Source organism: Anomalospiza imberbis, chromosome 9 (assembly GCF_031753505.1).
Source record: "Anomalospiza imberbis isolate Cuckoo-Finch-1a 21T00152 chromosome 9, ASM3175350v1, whole genome shotgun sequence".
Lineage (NCBI taxonomy): Eukaryota > Metazoa > Chordata > Aves > Passeriformes > Viduidae > Anomalospiza > Anomalospiza imberbis.
In genome coordinates, this window is record NC_089689.1 from 22269117 (window position 1) to 22294310 (window position 25194).

The following is a 25194-nucleotide window of genomic DNA, read 5'->3' on the forward strand; positions in this document are numbered from 1 at the left end:
GCGCACGCGCCGCGCTCCGCCCGCCCGGGCGCGTGCGCGGGGGGAGCGCGCTCGCCGCTGAGGCGGCTCTGCCTGGACGGGGCGGGCGCCGTGACGGGCCGTGCTGAGGGCGCTGTGCGCGGCCGGTGGGCTCTCTCTGTGCTTTGAGAGGGCTCCGTGTGTGCCGAGGGCTCTGTGTGCCGAGCACGCTGCCCTCACGGCGGCACTGGTTCAGGTGCCTCTGTTCACTCCTTTGTCTATGCACCTGCCTGGGCACCTGGCCCTGTGAGGCCCCACAGGAACCACGGAATGATCAAGGTTGGAAGAGACCTTTAAGATTATTCACTCCAATGGTCCACCCGGCACTGCCCCTGTAACCCCTAAACTGCTACACCATATGACCCAGTGCCAGATCCAGATGCCTCTTAAACACCTCCAGGGCTGGTGACTCCACCACTTCCCTGGACAACCTATTCCACTGCCTGACCACCCGAATAGTGAACATTTTTTCCTAACATCTAATCTGAGTCTCACCTGTCTTAGCTTAAGGCCGTTTCCTCTGGTCCTCTCACTGCAGTAAAAGAGACTGACCCCCCCTCACTATAACGTCCTTCCAGGGACTTGTAGAGAGCAGGGAGGTCCCCCCTGAGCCTCCTTGAGATTGAACAACCCCTGCTGCCTCAGCCGCTCCTCATAAAACATGTTTTCTAGCTTTGTTGCTTTCCCTGGACGTGCTCCAGCACCTCAATGTCCATTTTAAAGTGAGGAGACCCTATGCACCCCTACAGACACCTCTGGTCCCTGCTCTGCAAAGAGCTTGTTTGTGGTTAAAACTGGTCCCACAATAGGTTCTTCACTTAGTCACTGCCTTCACAACCTCTCTCCCTCAGTCCTAGTCATGTTCTTGCAAACTGGGTCCCTGTCCACCTCGATCCGTGCTTGTGAGAAATATGGCTATGTTGGGGACAAATTGCAGCAGCCACCAGCCCAGGGAAATGCAGAGATGGGAGGCAGGGACACTGCCTGGGACTGTGGCAGCAGAGCAGTGTTGACAGGGGATAAGCATCACACACTGAGGTAAATGCACATGATCACCAGGTCTGGCAGAGCTGACACTGATTCTGAGAGAAAAGCATCTCTCCTGAGTTTTCCACAACTGTTCCAGGAGCGTGACAGGCAGGCACAGCCCAGCACCCCCTTTGTCCATAGTGTCATGCCATGTGTGGGCCTTCCTCTTCGTTCCGGCACGGATGTTTCATCAGTGTCCTGTAGCAGTACCATGTGGGTCACTGAGGTCAGCACTGATCCTGAGGCAGAGTGTGCTTCCATCTTAGTCTGTGTAATTCCCTGAGTCATGGCATGCCTGAGCACTGATGGGGGGTGAACATCACATACTGAGTTAAATGCATGCAGGCACTAATTCTGAGAGAAAAACATGTCCGGAGTTTTCCACAACTGTTCCAGGAGCATAACATCCAGCCAGAGCAAAAAGCGATCAGAGAGCCACTTGGAAGGCTTCCATATCTATTTGCTGTGAGACTGGGAAAGAAAAACATGTCTGCTCATAGTTACAATGGTCATGGTCCCTCAGGCTTTTCTCATGAGTCTGCATTTCATTGTAATAAGTTTTAAATGTACTTCTGGAAAGAATTTGAATCATGATACCCTCTGGGGGCTGTTGGTTTCTCTCTTCATCAGCATTACATTCTAATTACATTTCAAGTTGATCTTCAAAAAATACCCATAGAAAACATAGATCTAGAGAGAAGGTTTCTGCAAGTACAAAGTTGGATGCATGCTGATATAAATCCATACATTTTAAGCTTGGCTAATAAATACATTGAAGTTTTTCTTTCTTTGACGCATCAGTAAAAGAAACCAGACCCCTCTTGTGCTGACGTTTTATTCTTTGGAAGTGGCCTGTGAGTAAAAGGCTTAGAATTCTCCTAAATGCCAGTGGCTCGCTGGCTGGCTGATGTCAGCTATTAGACTCTTGGCCAGCACTAGGGTTTCACACCATAGTGCCAAATTTACAGACACAAAATAGCATTGGTGAGAGAGCTCATCTTGCCCCAAAGGCCTGTGCTGTGCTGTGTTCATGGTTCTGCCCCCAGCAAAGAGCACTTCTTCAGCAGGTGTCTTCTGTGGCCGCACAGGAGCTGTACAGGATGGAGCCAATGATCCCATATACTATTGTGAATCTCCCAAAACATACTGTAGATTTTCAGGAATAAGTCTGAAAGTACCTTTGACAGTGTGAAATTGCACCGTGTAATGAGGAGGCCTTTTGATTAACCAACACCAAGAATGGCAGTCACTGTAGTGAAGGAATTAAAAATGTCTTCAATTTTAATATAATAGACTTTTAAACATATATTTGCCAATAAGCTAGCTGAATGCTGACTTTGATGTAGGACAGGTGACGAAAAAGGCATGCCCTGTGCTCCTCAACGTGTCCCACTGCCCACACCTGCTCTGAAGTGCTGCTGCCACCCTGCCAAAACAGTGAGAAGATTCTCACAAAAAAACTATCCAGGTTTTCTCTTGAAAAACCCTTGTCCCACAGACGCCCATGGCTGCTCAGATTTCTCTGGCTGAAGGGCTCTCAGGAAAACCTTTCCAGATGTCTGGTTAATATTCTGCCGAACCATGGGAGGTGTCTGTGCTGCTTTTCCCGAATCCTGCAGGTGCCGCTGTTACCGCAGGGAGATGCATTGGACTATTATTAAAACCGGGACTGCAGGGTGACGTATTGGAACATTAACAAAATCGGGAGGCTGAAAGGTGTTGCCTGTACGGATGCTGAATCTCTCCTCTCTTACAGTATGATTTAAGTTTGTCGTTGTTGTGTTTTATTGGGGTTTTCTTGTTGTGGTTTTTTTTGGTGTTGTTTTGTTTTTGTTTTTTCTCCTGAATGCGATAAAGATGGAGAGCTCTTAGTCTTAAAAAACCCAAAAAAACCAAACACCCACCCCAAAACCTAAAAAGAGTAATGATGTATTTGAGGGTACAGTTTTGCCTGACTGCTTCTTATCACAACCTGTCCATTACACCTGCAGTTTTGAGGACCATTTTGACTTAAAACCCCTTACCATACTTCGCTGCTAAAATTCCGTATGGCAGAGGAGACACGCAACTCAGGCCTTGACTATTTGTAGGTACATCAAATTCCATGGGATCTTTTGTGATAGGGAGCCACTTTTGATTGCAACCAGAATGTGCCAGGTCGAATTCCTCCCCCAGTTTAGTGGGTATGAAATCTTCCTGTCGCAAACTGCATCTCTGCACTTTGCCCTCTGTGCTAAGGCATCTGCTGTAACCTCTCAATGGTACAGGCAGTTGCCATTTTTGTTACTAATTACCCACTGTAGTTGCTACTTGTAATGTAATGCACTGGATCTGTCAGAGGAGAGGTGTTCCACAGCCTCTCCAAAATGGAAAGGAGCTTTGTGGTTTAATGTGCAGGTAATAGGATACAACCATTTTTGCTCCACTTCCCTAAATTCCATGAGGATTTGAACTCAAACTTCTCCCAGGAAAGCCAAAATTGCAAAAGTGCAGAGCTACCAAGAGCTCATGAGGAGTACAAGCATCTGTAGTACAAGCATCTAAGCTACATTTCTTACACTTCCAAGACACCTTGTCTCTGTTAAGGTCTAGGTTTTTCCCAGATGTCCAACTTACTTTGGATGCCATTGCATGCCCAAAGCAATGATGCAGATCAGCAGTCTGTGGATGCACAGTTGGTGGATGCTGTTGTGCATCCCTTGAAGGGGTAAGACAAGGCAGGCTGCTGGACTTCACACTCTTCAGCCTGGAGGAGAGAAGAGGCTCCCTGGCTACTTGTATTTCTCAAAGACAGCATTGGTTTACCCCATTATCACCCCAATGGTGATAATCACGACTGCTTATTGTGTTTGTCTACTCAGCCAAAAGCCTCTAATGAGCTACAGACACTATATTCTAATTAGATACCTGCATAAACCTGTTGTCAGCTTATGCTTTCACGTGATACATAAGCTTCAGTGGATAAAGAAGCTTCCCTTCAGGGTCTGAATGTTTCCTACCTCAGTGGGTTGTGCTTCACAGGGAGATAACACATTTTCCAGACTCAGGCCAGGCATGAGAACACTCTCTCTCGACAGGGTTGGGCCAGGCCCAAGAGCTATTACCTTCATTCCTGTGAGGGTTAATGAATCTTGATGAATATGTGTGTATGTGTGTGTAGGGTAGAGGTCTGAACTGAAATTGACCCAAACAGAGAGAGCAAGAGGGGTCCCCAAAGACAGTCTTTCTGCACAGGCAGTCCCACAATACAGGGCTTGTGTGAAAACATTTAAGTTTTCACGCTACCAGCAAGGTGATGATGGCTCCGTCCATTTTTCAGCTGAACTGTTAATGGCTTGGGAAACTGTACAGCTCGCTGCGCCCCTCCCCGCCCCTCTCCTCCCCTCTCCGCCCCTCTCCTCCTCTCTCCCATCTTTAGAAGCCTTTGTGAACTTTTTTCTGTTTTGAAATTCGTAACTAAGTATTTACTATTTTCACTGTAATGTGACTTGAGGTAAAGGTGGCATTAAGGTAACAGCCTGGTATCAGAGCTGTCGGTCCAGAGAGGTTTAGCACTCTTGAAGTGGGGATTGAGAAACTCTCCCAAGTATTCAGATCCCACCAAAGGTGCTGCAACACAGGCTGTGCTGGCATCCAGTTGAGGGAAGTGTTGCCCCCTCCAGTGACCAGCCATGTCCTGGGGAGCCAGGCAGCAAAATTGGGGAACACATCTGAGCCACGGGAGGCTTCAGAGGGAATGTGACATTCCCAGTGAGTAAGGCACAGATATTGGCTTGTGATTTCAGGAGCACTGGCAATATTTCACTACTGTGTGCTCCAGGCTTCACCTTCACAATAGCATTGGGTGGAAAAAGGATTGGTGCGTGGTAAAAAAAAATAATAAAACAAGGAAAAAAACCTATTTCAGTCCTCAAGTATGCCCCAGCAATGAAAGGATTGTGTCACCTGACCTACTTGTGTGGAGAGGTTTGTGTTCTAGGTACACTTACCTAGCAGGAAGTTTGGAGAAATTCCAGTGAAATGGGGAATGTTGTGTAACATGCACAGCTACAGTTCCCCACCACTTTGAAGATTCTTGTGTTTAAGCCATAGATCTGGATCAATTCCAGGCAATTTGATTTAAAATAAACATCCTGGATGCAGTGTGTCAGATACTAGCACAATATTGTTTTATTCTTTCTCATTTCTCCTGTGGGAATAATTATTCCATGAAGAAGGAAAGTGATCTAACGAGAGAATTAACTCAAGAGCTTGAACATTGAATTAGTCACAGCTGTCTGAGAGGGGAACCAAGGCGAGCTCCACAGAGACCTCACTGCATTTCCAAGGAAGGAGGCCAAAAGAATACTGGAACTCGGAGAGCAGTTGGTGTCAAAACAGAGGCAGGAGAGATATGCTTTTAGGAGAGAGACTTTCCTCCCTCATTTCTCTGTGAAGATAAATCCTAGGGAATCACTGCAACTTTATCTTGGAGATGTTGAAAGCTGCCTAGATTGTTGAGGTCTGATCCTAACTGTGTCATCACACTTATTTGAAGGAGATGATTGATTTCATAGCTTGGGTCTTTTTTCACTGTAGTCTGGAGCTGACCTGCAGCTTCACACTGAATTAGATCTGCTCTCTTAGGTGACTGTATCAAAGGTGCAGGGCTTTTTTTTTTTTTTTTTTTTTTTTTTTTTTTTTTTTTTTTTGCCAAAAGGAAAAATGAATTGTGCTTAAGAATTATCAGTCTTCAGGCATGGGGGAATTCAGTCTTGCTGTTAGTAGAGTTTGGCAATGTTTCAAATTGTAATCCAAACCCTAATGCTTTTTGGACTCTTTACTTAACTCTTCCTGTCTAAATCTCAGTGTTTCCTTGGATAATAAAGTAGAGCAAACATACTATAGACATGAGCTGTCTGTAGCATGTGTCATTTTTTAAAATAACTCCAAGTTAAGCGAACCTTTGGAACAGAAGAAAAGGAAGAAAAATAACCAGAAAATGTGCTTGAATTCAGCTAATTTCATTCCTTTTAAATTGTCTAGTCATTAGATATATACCAAGAGTATGTTTGTTCTCCTAGAACACATTGCAGTGCTGTTGACAGAGCTCGTGAGCTGATTTCATTGGGAATATGGATAGAGTTAAACTCTGCCTGATACCCACCACATTCCACAGCCTGTGTGATGCAGTGGGGTCATTCCAGTAGCAGCGCCTCAGTGGAATGTGAGATACGTCACCAGCTCTGACTAACTGTTAGTAGGATGCCTGTAGGTCCTGCATCTGCTTGCTTGGTGAGGCAGGACTTCCAGGGCTCTGCATACACTGAAGCCTTAAAAGATGAAACTTTCTTCCACAGTGTAAAATTTCAGCTGTAAATGGCATAGGTTGCTGCTATGCATCCCAACTCCTTGGCTGCTCTGATGTTGCTTTGCCATGTATTTTCCTGGATAATTTTTTCTAATGATTTACCTTTCCTCAGCGTAAGCATTTTTCATCTCCCTTTTTAGAATTTCTTTGGAGGCTTGGTCTAGTTCTTTGGATAGAAAGATCATTTTTATTCTAATTTTGTCCTTCAAAGTGCTTGCAAAATCTCTACTTCATTGTTTAGGATAACATAAGGGTTGACTGGATCAGAGCAGATCCTCAGGGATTACTAACAGAAGATCTGAGTTTAATGATAACATAGTCATAGTAATCTTTTAATGTATTTTTAAGCAAGTATTATGGTGATTTCATTTGTACTTTGGTTTTCTCCAGTTGCTTATCAGAATATTATATCAAATGTTATCAAAATCCTAAAAAGCCAGATCTAATCTATATCTTTCTTTTTGTGCTGGTTGTCCCTCAGCAAGGCAAATTAGACTGTTTGACATTATTTTTCTTATATAGTGCAATAATTATTTTTTGTAAAATTTCATTATCCTTCAAGGTCCATGGAAATGCATGGTTTAATAATTTGTTTTGGTTTTGGATGCTCAGGCTTTTTGCACTATTTTATTTCATAAAAACCTGGAGCATCAGACTCAATGATCTTAAAGGTCTTTTCAAACCTGAACAATTCTGTGATTTTATAATTTTTGCATAATAACTTTTGCATGATAATTAAACATAATAATTTTTTCTGAGGTTTATCTTACAAAGTGCAGCTCCATTTGCAGTGTGGAAAAAGACTCAGCAACAGAACTTGTCTGTGCTAGTCCTAGTTCTGCAATACTTGCAGTGATCAGATAAGTTTCTTTTTGACTCTCTCCCACTGATACAGTTTGCTTCTCACTACGTATTTTCCTCTCAGGTATATTTTGAAGATTAATGAATATTTATAAAATGTTTTGAGTGAAACCTGCACATAAAAAATGCAACAGAAGTTGAAAATGTCATAATTACTGATGTTGATTATTTTTTAAAATGAAGGCTGTATGGCAATCAATATCCATGGAGATTTATGAACTATAAAAATAGAATGAGGACTCTAAAAGTATTACAGGAAATTGTGGCCTGAGGAGAAAGCCTTGCAATGGCACAAGGAACAGGGGGCAAGTTTTTTTAAAAATACTGAGTACTGAAATATATGCTGGATGAAGCATTTGTATTACTGAATTATGATGGAATCCCTTTCAGTCTGTAAGTAATTAAGGATGAGATTCATCATCATCATCATAAGTAATATTCATAATTTTAAAGCAGTAGGCAAAGATAACATATACTAAAGAATTCTAACAGATCTGTCATGAGAAGGTCTCATTTGTAAGAAATCTTGGCATGTCAGTGAAATTTCGGAAGCTTCACAGTATTCTGCCAATATTTAAGGAAAGATAATTAAATAAACAGAACAATCAGGATGACCCAGCTTAGCTGGTTAACGTGACACCAGGCCCAAGTAAAACAGTACAAAAGTTGATTCTTAGCCAGGTTGTAAATAAGTCAATAATTGGCAATAATTTTAATTTTTATCAACACTGTCTTGTTGGTAAGTCCAGTTTAATTTATTGATAAAAGTTTTAAATCTGTTTCCTCAGATTGGTGTAGGAATTATTTCCCAACCTATTTCCCAAAGCATTTGACTACCATTGTGACATTTTAATAAAGATCTTAGTAAAGTCTAGTGTCTAGTCTAGTGTCCCTAACTATAGAGGCATTTCAGTGGTCTGGGCCAGTGTGGCTCTAGAGGCAGGACACATGCTTTTGGGCTGTAATGCATGGAGGCATCTACCTAATCAGGCAGCATTAGCTGGAGATGTCTGCAGCCACCAGTAACGTGGATCTTTCTTTTCCCTGGCTACCTTCACAGTGTATCGCTGTGATCTGTTTTTTAGCCATTTGTGTTATTTTTCATTTTGCTTTACTTGAGTTATCCTAGTCTTTCTGTAATTGTAAAATATCCACTGATAGCATTTCTGAGTATCACAAAGGTTGTTTGGGGTGTAAATTACTGTGTATATAAAGCAACTAGACAGGCAAACAGTGGCTCAAGAAGATTGGCATATTCATGTGAAGTTTTTGCAACACAAGTGAGTGCAAAGCAATGAGCCTGAGAGCTAAGATCACTGTTCACACCTGTGGGACCAGGGAGCTGTAGAGTGGAAAACTGTCCCATAAGGACAACTGAGAAGTTCTTGAATTTTTGTCCTAGAAGAGAGATGACCTAGAGGAAGTATGGTAGCTCTGCAAAATTATTTGGGTCACAAAAGAGTTAAATGGTTTGCTTAGGGTGCATCATGAGTCAGTGGGAAAGTTATGAATAGGAGCAAAATTATCTTTCTTGGTCCTTTATCTTGCTGTAGGACCCAATGTTCTTCAAAAGCATGCAATAACCAGTCTTGTGGATCGTCCTGAAACCAAGCATGGAGGAGTTGTTTGTTGAGAGTGGTTTCAAGAGTAATTTAGTCAGAGAAAAGAGAAAAAAGTGGAATGGGAAGAAAAAGAGCAGAGACACAGGCAGGAACAATTATGCTATACTTATTAAAAAACATGAAGAAAATGTTTATCCATGGTGATACAGAAAAAGTTGGTGTTAAGGCAGTGGGAGGGGATAATTAATTCTGAAATTTTGAGCATAGCAAAATAAAACGCAAGAAAATTTCTGCTCTGATTCAGGTGCAATAAAGGACAGGAAAGAACAGAATTAGTGAAATAGGGGGAGAAAAGGACTATCAGAGCTTTACAGAAGACTAAATTCCTGTTCTTTCTTTTCTAACAGTAGAACTGATGAATTGAGTTAGCACAAAATACAGATGTGGCAAAGTATCATTCTGAAAACAATTCAATGCTGGTAGGAATTAGTCCATTGTTAAGTGTACTGAGAAGCTGGTTGGAAGCAGAGCATAACCTAATGGGTTCAGCATTACTTTTGCAGCTGTGTGAAACCATTCCAATAAATAAACAGCTCAGTGAAGAAAGTGTGTTAGATTTTTAAGATTCTCCCAGTTAAAGAGGATGTGCCAAGTCATTGTTTTAACTGTGGAACAGATCCTTAAATGCTGTAAGGCAACCAGATCCTTTGGAAGCACCAAGATGATGCTGATTTTCACAATTTGATAATGTGACCCTCAAATTCAACCCTTCTCATGGTTTCTGTGGTGATGGCATTGCAAAAGGCTGTACAGAATGGCACAGACCTGTATACTCTGCAGTGATGTCAGAGGAAGTATGGATGCATAACTGAAAGCAGGATTTCATTCATCTTTACCTGAAAAATCCCTCTGGGACTGGTGCAGATTTTTAGTTTGACTGTAACAGTGATGCTGGGAAACAGAATTACTGATGGGAGAGACCTGACGGGAGCTGTCCCTGACACTTTGGTTTCTCAGAGATCATTATGTTTGGAATAATTCCGTGGGAATAATTTCACTCAAAATTATGCTTTAAACTGATATTGTAGGAGACTTTTCTACTGCTTTTGCTTAAGGTAAAAGTCCTGTGCAACAGACTGTGCATGCTGTGTACTGACAATATTTGGATCCAGGGATTTATGTAGTACACTATAAAGCCCTGTTTTTAAGATTCAAAATAAATACATTTTCAATGGTTAGTAGCTAGGCTCCCTGACCTATTTCTGCCTGAAGATTTCTTCTTTATCTGAGCACACCCAGGCACAGAGTAACTTGTGACAGGAGTGCTGTGTGCCTGTGCTAATGAAGTGTTTGGATTGAAGATTTGGTGCATTACTGGCAGGCATGACCTTCCAGAGGTCTCTAGTTCTCACTGTTCCACCTTAAGTCAGCAGGGGCTCCCTGTGCCTCTTCTCTTTGAAAGTCAGCCCCTGGATGTTTCCTTCAGGCTTGTAGCTGTTCAGTTCAAGTCACAAGATTACACCTGTGCTAGCCTGTCTGGAGCTTTGTGATGCAGATGCAAAAACGTCAGAGAAAGATTAATCGAACCAGCCATTGATTTATTATGTTCTAGAAAGGAAGGGATAAAGCAGGCTGGCATGATGCCCCAAGCCCAGGCTCCATGATGATTTCTCTTGTGCTAACACACATCCACTAGCATTTATCTTGTCTGTTCACCTTCCTTTTGCTTTAGTTTTTCAAACTTCAGGAGTTTATTTCGGCAGGCATGCTCCTCACTGCTGCTGCTGCTGCTGCTGCTGCTCGAGCTTTCCTCTGAGCTTTTGGAGAGGAGATACTTGATTGCTATCGAGTCCTTCTTGTTCATTTGCAAGCAGAGGCAGGAGGATTCGCTCACCTTAAATGACTCCCCCCACATATTCTGGCACATGTCAGTCCCATTTGCATACATCTGTGGGTCAAATAAGAAATGCCTCAATTACATTTAAACAGAATTGAATTAAGATCAGTGTGAATCAAATTGATAAACATTTATCACTTTTTAAAAATTGGTACCAGGATATAAAAACATTGTCTGGAGTAATTTACTGTCTGCTTGTGTGCTATGCTTCATCTCTTCTGAGATGTCTGAAAAAGTTACCCAGTTCCACAACAGGCAAAAGTAATTTGCCTGTTTTGGGAGCAAGTGGTTACACAAAATTCAGGGATCAACAGCTGCCCTTTGTTTCTACCCTGGGGCTGACAGCCCAGCAGCTCTCTGGGGCTGACAGTTAAAGCTGTGTGTGAGAACCTTTACAACTTGTAGCATGTCAGGACACTCTGACATGCCTTGAAATCTGAGTAGTGCTGAAAGTGCCAGATAGTGCTTTGAATACAGGAATCTTTTTATTTACAGGCCAGAGACGGCCCAGTGGAGTCACAGCTCCGAGGGATCTCATTGTGTCTGCTGCAATGTACTTCATGGCTGGGCAGGACCTCACAGGCAAAGAGAAGAGACATAATTTAGCAACTGCCTGAAGATAGTAAGTTTTTGTCAAGCTTCCAAAGTGTTTTTTCCAGTGGGGCAATGGCCTTTCTGGCTCAAGAAACTGTGAATTGCAGCTTCTTGTACCCTTATCAAGTGGAGCTGTTCTGTTCTTGCTACTATAGCATTTTTTAAGTCCTGTGTCATAGGACCTGTCAACCACACAACAAAGATGCTGCTTGTTTGCTGAGCTCACATTGTGACAACGTTCTGCCTGCCTAGCTTGAGTTTGTCTGAAGAATATTAGCTTAAGAGTTATCATGTCCAGACACAAAGCAGGCAGTATGTACACTTTATCTTGCCTGCATTTCTTCCACATGTTTGTGGTTGAAGTTCAATCTTTTCTGTTTCCAGAAAGGAAACTTCAGGTACTCCCAGAAGCAAAGCTAAGAATGAGATTGGAGATGGGAGTGGTGGCAAGAGTAGAAGCCTTGGAAATGAAGGAGTAGGAGTATTAGAAACTGAAACTGTGGGCCAGGCAGCAACACCACTGGGTTCTGTTGCTGACTGATTCATCTTGACCACATCACCAGCATCTCTCTGATGGAATCTTTGTTTTATCTGTAATAGTACAAGTAGTCCTTGCCTGTGATGCTGATTCCTACAGTGTTTATCTTACTGCTGTAATTCCTGGATGCTCTGCTGGTTTACCATCATTACCAGCTCATACAAAGATCTGACACTGTGAATCTCAGAGCAGTCTCTGTGTTGGGATAATTCTGCATGGAAGCTGCTCTGTGTGGAAAAAACCCCACAGATTTAAGTCCATTATACAGAAGTGAAATTTGGTATATGTAGTCTTCTGTTCCAGATATTTTTGACAAGAAGTTCTTCCCTGTGTCCCCATGTGCAAAAATTATGTTGTCTTTTGCCTTAAAAAACTATCCTTTATGAATAATACAAAGTCCATTTCAAACAGCCTCAAAGACTCTGTAGTCTGTAAAACAGCTTTTCAGCTCATATAATATCTAGCCAGGGCTTGCACCATGGATGCTGCAGGTGCTGGAGAAGGAGTATGGAGGTTGGATGATGCACTGGGAGCAGGGTCAGAAAATGAAAGCTCCTCCATCTAGTTTTTTCCTTGTGTTCTCAGGGCAGGCAGGTTTTAGCTCTTTCTTTCCCACTATTCCTGTGATTTTAAGTAGCATTAGATATTTTCTTCCAGCTCCTGTGTAGTTCTGAATTTCTACCTGCTTTTAGCTAATCATTACAGAAGTTATTAAAGTCTGTCACATAGCTTTGTTTAGGTCTTTATGCAAGAGACATGTATACACCCTATACTTGTGTCCCACAGGTTCTGTAATGTGTTTGTGCTTTTCTACTTGCCAAATTGACAATTTTATTTTTACCTTCCCCGTAATTCTGCTTAAAGATCACACGATAATCAGAATGCTTCAGTAAACACATGGAGCACACAGCCTGTTTCCCCAACATGTTCCTAAATTACTGCAAAGGATTCTGACTCTTTAGTTTCTTGGAAAATGTCCTAGTCTGTGCAGTAACATTGCTTGGGGAGCACCCAGCTGGGATAATAATGACAAGGCTAAAACTGGCCGTGGTCAGTTGTGCATCCTTAATATCCAGCATTTTTTCTTCAGCAGTTCTCCCAAATGGGCCTTAGAACCACTTGCATACATCACATGTAGGGCTGCTGATGTAGGGCTTTCCTCTGTGTGGAAAAAGGAACTGTCTAGAGTGCTCTGATGTGTGAGAACTCTTCCATGAGTTGAGTCCAAACCAAGGCAGTCTAGTGTTTGTATATCATGTAATCTTCATATGGGAAATGTGTGTTTTTTAATTTCTCTGCAGAAATTTTATCTTTATGATTACTTACCATGCAAGCCTATTTGTGGTGAAAAACATCGGTAGTTTAGGGTGTGGTTCCATTTAGTTAAGGAATAGCTGTGCCTGGCTTCAAGTGATAAGACCTCAGAATTTGCTGCATGTTTTTCCCTGCAGATGGTATAGTCTCTTTAAGAACTAAGTGCAAGGGAACTCAAGGTTAAAAACTCCTATCTCTGAAGCAGGGACAGCTTGAACAGAGATGGAAGATTATTTATGGAGATTATAATTTTGTTTTTCACTTCATCTGGAACTACTGATGATTTAGCACATCTGGGAAACGAAGCTGTAAGTTTCCACAGTCCATTTGTTTTTGGCCACCTTCCTGAGTCTGCTGATTAGTGTCACTTTTGCAAGGCAGACAGCAATCCAGCACGAACTGGACTGTGTTTTCCACTTATATCAGTTGCTGAACTGACTTCTGGAAGTACATGCACTTGAATTGAATTCAAATTAGTGAATCTGCAAACCTTAGTACCAGTCCCTATGCACTTCACCTAAATTTTGTTTATTTCTTCAATTTGGTCAGTTTTTCATGTACTCAGTGAAGTTCAACTGTTAAAAATATTCAAATACACTTTTGAACTGTATTATATTGCTCTGATGCTAAACTTACTTGAGTCACTAGAAGAATCCTACCTCACTCTGGAAAACTCTGTAGACCAGGTTTCAGGCAACCTTGCTCCTGTAAGTCTTGTCACTTCTCATTTTATACAGTTTTGCTCATAAATTAGTTATCCCAACCATTAAACATTCTCAGAAAGATGGGATGGAGAAGGACAAGGTAAAATAGAGAAAAGGGCAAAGATACCCAACAGGAAAGAAAACCTTAAAAATTCCTCAGGGGTTTGGGAATTCACATTCCAATTTAAAAAGACAGAGGTGTGTAGAGCCCCATGTTGTGTAAGGAACGTTATGAAATGCATCTTAGTGTCTCTGTATGAAAAAAGTTCATTTATCTTTTAGTTTCTAAACCTCACTGGGTTAAAATATCACTGTTTCTTGGACATTTGTTTCACAAGTGGAATGAATAGTGATTAATTAAATGTATATGTACCTACAGTGAGTGCTGTACATAAAAATGGATATTTGAAAATTTGTATACTTAATAAGTCTGATGTAGGAATGGCTTGAAAATGCTGAAGTAAAAATAATTCACCAATGACATTTTACTCCTGTATACTCAGGGAAAAAAACCCAGAACTCCTAATGCCATGTCTTCTGCTTCAGTTGATCAGGTTTTCTTACCTCATGGTATGGAATGCATTTATTCTTACAGTGGTTTTCTCCACTTTCATCCCACTCCCAGTCTGTCAGCCAGTTACGAACACATATGGAATCATCTTTGCAGGCTTCATACCTTCATGGAAATTAGTGTGGAAGATAAAGTTACTTCTCTCACATTTTTCTTTGGGCGCAGATTCAACTCAAAGAGATGTCCAGGGGCTTTGTTAGTAACGTGGCGTGATTACAGTGCAGCTTAGCAACAGGTCTTCAAGCAATGTGCACATTATCTTAGCTTGACATGTTCATAAACTCTGAGCTGCCCAGGAAAACCCAAATTCCTGTGAAAACTAAACAGTTCACTCACTACCTTTTATACTGACAGACTTAACAAAGGGCTCGTGTTGTGGGTGTTTTCTGCTTGGTTATCTGATGTTTCTGAGTGGAGGAAATCCTGGGAGGGAGAGAGGGAGTTTCATGAATGCTGCTGTTCAGTAGCATAACAGAGCATAGGTGTGCTAAGGGTGAACTCTCACTTGAAGGAGATGTGGGGAAAGTTTGTATTTACGAATTAATATGGGACAAGAAGAATGATGTTTGCCAGGCATGAGGAATGTGCACTGAAATAAGGAAATTCCACAAAAACCAAAACAATATAAACTAACAGGCTGTCACCCTCAGAATGACATTTTCAAAGAAGTTAAAAAGAGAAGGAAAGATAAGAGTCCTCTAGGGTATAAGTCTACAATCTTAAATTTTACGTTATTTTTAATTTGTAAGTAGTAATATAGAAAAAAAGAACAATAAATGGCCTGGAATGAGTAAAGTTCTGGCTGGTTGATGTGATGAGAGACCTCATGACTTACCATTATCCTACATAATTTCCTCCCTTCCACTTTTCTTTTATGCTGTACTTTTTGGCTCTTACCTTTCTTAAGCACTACTTTCTGCAAATCAGTAAACGTCTTCTTAAATTTAGTCTCATTGGCTTGTAGGACTATTCATACCAGTAACAGAGAGTGTCAAAATAATGAGGCACACCTTCCAGAAAGTTAATGTTTAGCATGGTATTCGTAATTAGTGCCTTTGGATGGATTTTCTGTTTGTCATTTTTAATCTTCAGGGTCATGTTTCAAAACTATTTTGATATCATGAGGGCTGAAGCCTTACATTTTTAAATGAAATATGTGGGTTGTTGTGTGGTCATGAGAACTGGACATTGCAGTAGATTTGCAAATGCAGAAAGGTCAGAAGATGCATATCTGCAGTATCTTCACACTGGTTTTCTGGGCTTTTTGGAGGGAGAAAAAGCAATAACAGATGGAAGGTAACCGGGGCCTGAAGTAAACAGCTCAGGGTCAGAAGACATGTACTCTCAATGGGTTCTTCCCTGAATCTGCTGTCAGAGGTAGGGGCTCTGCTGGAAATAGAGGCTAAAATTTGAGAAATTAATATTCATGGTATGCATCTTGTTGCCTCAGGAATATGAATAAAATATCTTAATTAAAGTGTTTATGTTTTTATTCACCATTATTTATTGACTTGTCAAGATGAAATGTTTCCTAATCACGATTGTTACCTGATTGTGGTTTGGTCTATAAGCAGGTGAGGAGGCATAATTCCATTGTTAGAAGTTTTTCTTTATTCCAGTGGAAGTAATTATGAAGTCAAGTTTATGAAAAGTCATGATTTGTGAAAAGTCTAATTTCTGCAGTCCAGAAACCCATAAGTTGTTTCTTCAAACATTAACTAAATGTGAGAAACATAAATACTTAAAGGATCCTCCCTGAACATATTAGCTCCCTATGTATAATGAGCAGGATATTTTTATTTTAAAGTCTTTTTCCCTGTCTTTTTTTAATTAGCTTTTTCCTCTTTTATAGGACACAGGGCCCTTTCACAGGTGAATGAGAAAATGACTTGTACATTGGGCTTTTTCAAAAGCAGTAGTTTAAGGACTAGTGAGAGCAAGGAATCCTAAAACAATAGGAAGAAAAGGAAGGCCCCAAGCTACTCAGATGAATTTCTTTTAAATTAAGTCACTGCTCATTCAGAATACTCTGCACATTTTTGGCCACAAAGACATACAGTATGCAGCAGGCACACTCACAGTATGTAGAGAAAGTAGGTCACATCACCAGCAGTGCTACAGCATGCTAAAGGGCCTCCAGTGAATAGAACGTGAAAAAATGTTACTTTAAATCACCAGAAAGAGTGGGAATTCTGTCCAGGCTCTTTTCTAGCCTGAGGCCTTAAATAGGGTGAGGGAATGTGTTTGACACTGGCATTAGGCAGGCACACAGACCAGCATGCAGGGTAATGGGCCATCAGTACATTTTTGATTCAGGCCAGGCATGTGTGATGCCAACAGGAGCAATAGATCATTGCTCAGGACTTGTTTAGAGTAGATCCTCTCTCTGCCAGGAGGCTCTATACTGGAAAAGGGTCCGTTTTCCTGGGCAGCAGCTCTCAATCCCCCCATTTTACTTTCCAGCAACAAAAGTTAAAAGTACTGCTTACCTGCAGGTTCTGGAAGTGCCCAGGGAACACTGAGGATTTTGCAATGTAATATTGACCTACATGATCTACAATTGACCTACAGTGATCTACACTTTGGTATAAATCTCATACACACTAAAGCAGGCTTAAACTAGTTAATAGATGCAAACTAAACTTATAGCACACATTTTCTTTTATCTTTACACTTTCACTTGATATAACAATATAGTAAAGACTTTTCATGCTACTTATTTTGGGACAAATTTATTTAAGATAATGGTATTCTATTATTTTGCCCATTAGTTCTCTTCTAGAGCTCACTGGCAACGCCAGTGCTTTAATACCCAAATGCAATATTTGGTAATTGGTTCTGAGCTTTAAGATTCGGAGCACTGAGGGAAATTCAAGGTCTCAGTCCTTATCTTCAAGGAGGTCAATAATCTGGATTCAGTTTAGAAGATTACAAAAAACTTAGCAGGGAAGACTGCACGTGACAAATCTGTTCCTGAGGCACATGTAGTTTCCTGACACAGAAATAAAATTCATTGCTAGAGAAACCCCTAGGAAAGCTAAGAAATACATCAGCCTTTCTCACTCACTTCCATTACAAATCCAAGCTATGTTTCTTGTTTCCTTCACTGGCACAAAGAAATGGAGACATATTTGAAGACAAATCCTACCAAAATTCTGCACTGCATACCTGATTTTGCCCTTGGAGGTAATGGAAATGGATCCACATGTCAATAATATTCAAGTTGTGTAAGCCCTAGGGAAGCAGGGCAGAGAGCAGCTCAAGAGAACCCTACCTTGTTCTGTATTTTCTGTACTTTTAAGGAAAGCTCTTTTATGACATTTTTAGAAGTACAGTAATGATTTTCCATGATTTTCAGAGTGGCCTAAGGGATCCAGACATTCACAGTCCATTACTTTCATGGAAAGCTAGCACTTATAATCCTATAGTGTGAACAGAGCCTGGGGTGTTTGTGCTTCACACACACATCCAGACAAGTTCCTCCAGTGAGTGGGCACAACATTCATAAGGTGCTGACTGACTTTATGTGTCCCATGGTGATGTTTTTAAGATCCAACATCTCAAAACAGGGAGGGAAAGGAGAGAGAGAAGGAGGGAGAGATATATGCTGGATAAATACCAGTGGAAAAATCTCAGTACCCTACATGGATATAATTCTTCTGCCCAAGACTAAGGACAGATGGGTGCTGGGTTGTCCCACCACATGCCTTGCACTCAAAAAATAATGTGATTCTCTGATGCTGTGTTCTGGGAAACAAAATTCAATGCTATTATGCTGCTCATTGCTATTAATAATTTTAGCATTAGTCGGCTGCAATTGTCTCTGATATTCAGGCTTTTAGAAGAGATTTTAGAGAGTGTGATGATAGAAGGGATAAGGTGAAGGGTGAAAAATTAAGGAATGAAGTTAATTTGTAACAATAATTAGTTGAAATCCCAGGAGTTGATGTCTTTCCTGATTTTATAGTGCATTTTATACATACAAATCAGATATATCATATCATGATCAAGTATTCAGATTGAAAATGCTAATTGCATAAATGATACTTCACAGACATGGACTTTTCAAAGGATGGGCAGACCCTTGCTGCTGCCAGTGCCTGTCAGTGTGGCAGAAGCTCCTCTGTCATGATGCCACTGCACTGCATCCTCCCCCAGAGCAGGGCAGTGCTGTTCTCGAGTCACTAAACTCTTCTTAGTGTCCCCATTCTGCATTCACAGCCTGTGTCATTATTATTTTGGAGGCAGTAGCTTAGCAGAAGGAAAAGCAGAGATGGCAAACAAGAAATTCAGAAGCAGAACAAGAGAAAAGGTGGCAACACCACTGAATCACGGGCATATTAAAACTAAATAGAAATACTTTAATTAAAAAGCTGAACCTACCAGTCATCACAAAAGCTTTGACACAATGGAACAGCCTGGATAGCAGCAGTGTCACTGGGATGGATCCAGCGAGCAGCATGTGGAGAACACCGGTAAAAGCACTCGACTTTCTTTGTGAAATCTTCACAGCTGGGGTGGATGAAAAAAGCCACACATAAGCCTGTTTCTGAGCATCAAGGCTACAGCCTCAGTTTTCTAGGCCTGCTTTGATGTGAATGCAATACTATGGATTAGGAGAAAAACACAGAAAAGCATCCTTTGGCTCTGTTAATGCCTAAGCTTGAAACTCATTCCTCTGGCATTGTGTACAGGCTCTGACCATGCAATTACCATAGCCAGCTACAGCACAAATGTTTCCATGCATATTTCAGCCCTATTTGTGTAAGCTTTCTGTAAACTTTTGGGGCCTTGACTTTTCCTGGCAACAACGATTCCAGGCAATAATAAAATGTAAAGATTTCACTAATCTTTAGATTTTTCCCACAGCCCAGCTGAATTTACTTAAAATCGCATCCTGTGCTGCTCTCCTGGGAATGGCAGGCAAGAGCTGTTACTTTTTAACATCTGTTTTTGCTTAATTGTTTTGTACTTTCATCCCTTTATTTCTATAACTTGCCATGTTTCACAGCTTTAACATCTAACGGCGTACTAAAAATCTTAATTAAGGAGACATTTTTCATGGTTGCAAAACCCACAGGACTACAAGAATTTTTATTCTAAATTTTCAGCTCTTTCATTTCTGGACTCCTGTGCTTTTTTTTTTTTTTTTTTTTTTGGTGAGATTTAGTAATCTAGTTGATGTGCTGTCAAAACAAAGGAAGAAGCCTGGTCTCTATTCATTACAGATCACTCTCACTGGTGGGTGATGGTTGGAGAGCTACAGAGGTGCTCGGTGGTTGTCACCTACTGGGTTTATGACTGGTTTGCATTGCTAGATCTGGTTCTATAATGAAAGCAAATTTGAGAAAACATAACCCTGTCTTGAAAAAATGGCAGAAATAGCGTAGACTTAGGGATTTGTAGGTATGTATGAGAGGAGAAGAGGAGTCAGAGGTTGGTCAAGTATAGAGAAAAGGTGATGGGGAGCTAGGCTGGGTGACATCATCTCTAGGGTAACCTAATGTCCATCAGCAGCTGGTGGCTGCTCCAGCCCAGATCTGTGGAAGCAGGACACAGAAAACATCAAAGCTGACTTACGATTTACTGAGCTGCCCACATCTGTTCCAGTAGCTGTTGCTTACTTTAATTACCGGGGAATGAGCCAATTGCTCTGTGAAGTCTGCATAGCAACAGGAAGCTGTGGGGAATAAAACAAAGATCTTGCAATAAGTATTCCTTTTTAACACTGTACTTGGAAGACACAAAATGTAAGATGAATCTGGTTTGAACCATAATGTGATAAAGTCGCTTAGTAGTAACTAGAAGATGTGCTCAAGCTCTAACAGTTTTGGATGTGAAAGTGGCAGTGTAAATGCTAGGTGAGGCAGACTGGCATAAAAAGTGCTTTCTCAAGTTGTGCCCAGAAAATCCCAAGAATTTTACCAATGTTCTGCCAGATGCCACATCCTGAGGGATACTAACTTTGAAAACTACGAAACATTAAAGGAGTTGAAGAATTTTAATAAGTACTGTACTTTGGTTACAATAGAATTTTGATTTCAAATTTTCCCATTTGGTGTCTGCTACAATTGATTCATATGCTTAATTACAATAAACCAAAATAATCTTTGCTGTAAACATTTTTAAGCAGATGGAACTACAAGAAAGGCAAACTGCAACAGAATTTTGAAAAGAAAATAAATGAAGTCAATGACAGTTTTACAGCTGACTTTGTTAAGACCCCGAATCTTACTCTTGGTTTGCATGCAGCAAAATGCCAATGAGGAGGCTTTTCAAATACAATGTACACTGCATCTTATATATTTTTTAGAAATTAGGGGAACTGTCAAAACAATTAGTGTGTACAGTGCTGTACTTCTTGACCATATTTGGAAAAAATTAAACCACTCTTACATTTAGAGTAGAGGGTGCACTCTTGCATATTTGGCTCAGGACCTGGCTTCAGTTTTTGAGTGTCCCCCTCCAGACATCCATATTTTTGGCAGGTGGATGATGTTATGACAGCGACAAGGGTGATAGCAAACCTCAGCATTGTTCTTCAGCTCTTTTTCCTGTATGGAGAGAAGTCTTTACTTACATCCTTTATTTTTAGGAGAACCCATAACATTAAAAGGAAGGACTGCATTTTAAATACTACATATATAATCAAATAAAATATGCTCAGCAAAGATGCACACAGAAATACTAAGACACATTCTCCCTTCCTATTTGTTTATAACTGAACACAGCCTTCTGTTACATATTTCTGAGGTTTGGTGGCTAGTGATAAAAGTCATCAATAATTCAGGCTATGTATGAAAACATGTTATAATTTTCAGCATTTAAGAAAATAATTTTTAATTTCTTCCACTGAGCTGAATTATTTTTTAAACCTTCCAACAGACATTTGTATGTTTCACTAGATTTGAAGAAAATATTGATTAGTTCTAAAATCTGAAGAGTTTTTTTGCACACTTGGATATTACACATTAAATACAGCTGCAAGTGAGATAGTAGTGTTCACCACCTCAGCTGCATAAATTACATTGAATACTCGCCTTTGTTTAAGCTATGCTAATTTATATTTAAGAATCTGATATGTTATTTTATGCCTCTTTGGTAGAGTTTGGTCAAAAATGCAAGACAAAAATGTTTTGTCTTTATTACTAAAATTTCTCTAAACCCAGGCTATATATTAATCACCTATAAAGGTAAATGTAGAACTTGGTACATAAATCAATACATTATTCTTTGTACATGTTATTAATTTAACCCTTCATACTTTTGTTAAATATTCCTTTAACTTTTTGGAATAATTTTGCCTAAATAAGCACTGCAGTTCTTCTATGTACCTAGACTTTTCAGATATAAAGAAAAATTTATACAGAAGAAGAAAACTATCTCTTCAATTTCTTAGTAATTTCTCACCTATTGTGCTTTCCTTCTGGGTGATACTTCTCTCTGGAACAGGAACACAGTAAATTGCTTTTCCCATTTTCCACTTTATATACACACCATCTGGCATCAGTGCTCCAGAATTTGTTTGCCCTGGAAGAGTTCCTTGACCCTTTGGAATGCTAACACAAATTTATCTCAAAAGCAGATGCAATGACCAGCACATAATGCCCTTTTATTGCTTGCAAACGTTGACATGATAGAGAGGAAAGTACAAACATGGGTTAGAATTAGAAAAACAATAGCTCTCCTATATTTCAAATGCCATTAACCCCTCCTGCCTGATTTTTCCATGATTCCTTGTACTATTAATTATTAAATTAATTTCTACAAAAATTTCATGGAGCTCTCACCACCAATTCAGGCTTCAGTAAATTCAAGACATGAAATGTTTCTTATTTCAGCCTGACTGGCTTAATTCTGACTAATGGCTTGTCTTGTTACACAGTAATTTTACTACATTCCCTGGAAGATAGTCCATGTCTCCTCGTTCCCAGTTCTTTGCTCTCTTTTCACAAGATCCCTTCAAAATCTGCTGCTGTTCACCCTGGTTGCTCTGCCTGTCTCATATGTACTTTACAACCAGACTCACAAGCACTACAAGAAATGGTTGATTGTACCACTGTTGGTGGCCCCTGATGGGATTTCATTGGGAAACCTGCTTTCTGCAAAGAGCATTTGCATCTAAACATAAACCATTGGTTAAGGTAGATGTGGTGATGATAAATGGTTGCACTCATTTTCACAGGTTGTCTTGCTGTACCGTAAAGAACGGCAACCTTCAGTACCTTGCAATTATTTATATGCATAAGGAAAGCAGCATCTGTCGGTTTTGTGTTTTAAATAGAACGCTGATTTGTCAGATAATACTCTACTAACCTTTTTTTTGAAAATACAATCATTGGCACAGTAGAAGCGTGCTATGAGTCTCAGTGTGCAAAAGCACAAGCACGATAATAAAGCAATCTCTACAAGCTGTAAGCACTGATTCCTATTCTAGCTCTAGTAAATGCCTCAAGGTGAATATCTTGCTGGCCTAAAAAGAGCCTTTTCCAGATCAGTGGAAATTGAACAATTTTCATGTTCCAGAATGAATTTAATTAAGGCAAGTTTAGAGAATGAATTTAATTAAAGCAAGCTTAAAAAGGCATAAAGTAACTATAGGAGAAAATTAAGTAAATCTAATGGCTTATTACCCATGCTTTCACCTCATGTGGCTTGATCTAGTGTTGGCTGAAACTCATGGGGCTCCTTGCTGCTTTGCAAAGTAAAGGATTGGTGTGTGCTGCTCGGCACTCAGATCTGTGTAGTCATATGAAATAAAGAACAAGGTATAATATGAACATTGACTTTCAGCCCTGTGAGGAGTGGATGGGCTGGCCAGCCTGGTGAAAAGCACAGAAATAGTCCATGCTCTGCTTCTTCTTGCTTGGTTTGTGAGAAATACATGGACACTGGTGAGGTGTCAGCATGCCAGGAGGTTCTTGTAATGCCTCTGCTCACTGAATTGGCATACAAATTATATTAAGCTATAGGAAACTGGGATCGCTTTCAGCCTTTGAGTATGAGCCAAATGGGACCACTTGCTGGGAGATTAGGCAGAGTTTCTAGCAGCAGGAAGGAAAATTGTCATATGTTTGTGATTTCCCAGACTTGGCTTTCGTTAGCAGTACATGTAAGCAGGCTCAGGCTAAGGAGCTTTTAGTGATGTTGGCTATACATCATCTCCTGAGAAGTGAATCTCAATTCTTCTTTTCTAAAAGTATTCTCTGCCAATTGCTTTGTCTGATGCTTTATACTGGGAAATTTGTTAAAGGAATTTTCTTAACTCTTCCCATACTTGAAGGGGTCATTTATCTTCATTTGTTAAAATTTAACTTATTTTCAAGCACTTGGTGATATTCTTGTACTTTAAAGACTACTACTGCCATTTCATTTTAACTTTAATATCAGTACCCTGTAACTTCTATTAATCTCTTCAGAAACTAGAGTGAAAGCATGGATGATGTTGAGGTATTGCCACAGACAACAATTCAGGCACCACAACAATTAATTATTATCATGTGATGATCTAATTGTTAGTGGCCAATGGTGTTAGCAAACCCATGCATCTATTCCAAACCCACAAACACTGCTACACTAGGTCTCAAGAGTCATCTACCTGAGCAATTTCCTTCTGGCAAGAGCCATTGGCAGAAAATTAGGGAAAAAAAAGTTTAAAAAATAGAGTTTCTAATTTCCCAGCTTCTGGCAATCAGTTTATTAACTATGTGAACTGACATCCTGTAACTCAACAGAGTGATTCCTGCTTTGTGAGTCAGATCTCTTTAATGACTGCAGCAAGCTTTCATGCTTTTATATTCTTGGTAACTCTGCAAAGCCAATGCGGTTAAGGGAAAAATTGTTTGTGCTTCCAACCAGTGACAATTGCCAGATCCATTTCACTTCTTGGCACCCTGAAAGTGTAACAACAGTGTGACTGGAGGGAGACTGAGTTTCAGGAGTGTAAATTTGAGCATTTGGCCTGTTACATCTTTATTAGAAATGTCAAAGTCTGCTAATGAAATTAATGGTTGTTCCTCATGTCTCAGTGTGAGTCTCCATGCTCAGAGGTTGGAAGTGTTTTTCTTGTAAACTGTAACAAAAAATGTAATTAGGAGGACGGGTTGTTGTCTGATTTAGTGAAGCTCCTTTAAATGCAAAACTGCATTTAAAATTGCAACAATAACATGTTATTTGATGATCAGTTAAGTACGAAACTACGTTAGACGTTAGAACTAAGAGCTTTTCTTCACAGGTCCTGGTTGAATGTATCATGTCACAAATCAAGCTGAATGCCAGGGGAGACACTCCAGATGGACTCAGTCTGGCACTTCTGACTCTGGAGAAAAACAGCTGAGGTCAAATCTTAATGCTACTGAATCTGAGGTGTGATTTGTTTCAGTTCACTGATAGGATTTCTCCTATTTTTTTTCTTGGTGTAAGGAATACATCACAGAACAAAGTAGGGCTTATTTGTTTTATTTGAGTACACAAATGTTGCTGAGCTAGTTCTCCAACAGGGCACAGGAATGAAAAAAGCACCAGTAATTTTATATAATGAAGAGAGTGAGTCAGCGATGGATAAAAAAGCAGATATTTTAATGAGTGGTAGGTTTAAAAAGGAATCACAACCCAAACCAACAAAATTAGAATTGTAAAAATGTCATTTTAAGCCCCACGTTAGGCTTTTCAAAATTAAAGGGGACAAAAACCTACTTATTTCAGCTTATTACTGAGTTGAAAGCATCTCTTGAAAGCATAACAGAATGCTCTTCCT

General features: G+C 40.3%; 1 protein-coding gene and 1 long non-coding RNA gene across 4 annotated transcripts; one reads left to right on the forward strand and one right to left on the reverse strand.

Annotated features, from left to right (window-relative positions):
• Positions 1–117: 117 nt before the first annotated feature.
• Positions 118–24787, forward strand: LOC137478665 (uncharacterized). Of its 2 annotated transcripts, none has more exons than XR_011001722.1 (3): positions 118–214; positions 11213–11339; positions 24673–24787. It is a non-coding gene; the product is annotated as an uncharacterized lncRNA (long non-coding RNA). The 2 variants fall into 2 exon arrangements; XR_011001721.1 differs by lacking the exon at positions 118–214 and adding an exon at positions 5734–6414 and having other exon boundaries at positions 7442–11339.
• Positions 10398–22007, reverse strand: LOC137478650 (riboflavin-binding protein). 2 transcript variants are annotated; one of them, XM_068198638.1, is made up of 7 exons: positions 21849–22007; positions 20835–20992; positions 20019–20118; positions 18822–18950; positions 14432–14543; positions 10715–10768; positions 10398–10637 (listed from the first exon to the last, which is right to left on the reverse strand). In XM_068198638.1, the coding sequence occupies exons 2-7, from the start codon at positions 20971–20973 to the stop codon at positions 10593–10595; spliced, it is 579 nt and encodes a 192-aa protein (XP_068054739.1). In that variant the 5' UTR covers positions 20974–20992; positions 21849–22007; the 3' UTR covers positions 10398–10592. The 2 variants fall into 2 exon arrangements, with proteins under 2 accessions (XP_068054739.1, XP_068054738.1); XM_068198637.1 differs by having other exon boundaries at positions 10398–10768.
• Positions 24788–25194: the final 407 nt, after the last annotated feature.

Coding starts and splice junctions, on each gene's coding strand:
- LOC137478650 (XM_068198637.1), bottom strand. CDS start 20,973: ATGCTGAGGTTTGCTATCACCCTTGTCGCTGTCATAACATCATCCACC. Junction 20,119..20,834: donor GTGCACCCTCTACTCTAAAT/GTAAGAGTGGTT, acceptor TATTCCCCACAG/CTTCCTGTTGCTATGCAGAC. Junction 14,544..18,821: donor CAAAGCTTTTGTGATGACTG/GTAGGTTCAGCT, acceptor ATTTCCATGAAG/GTATGAAGCCTGCAAAGATG.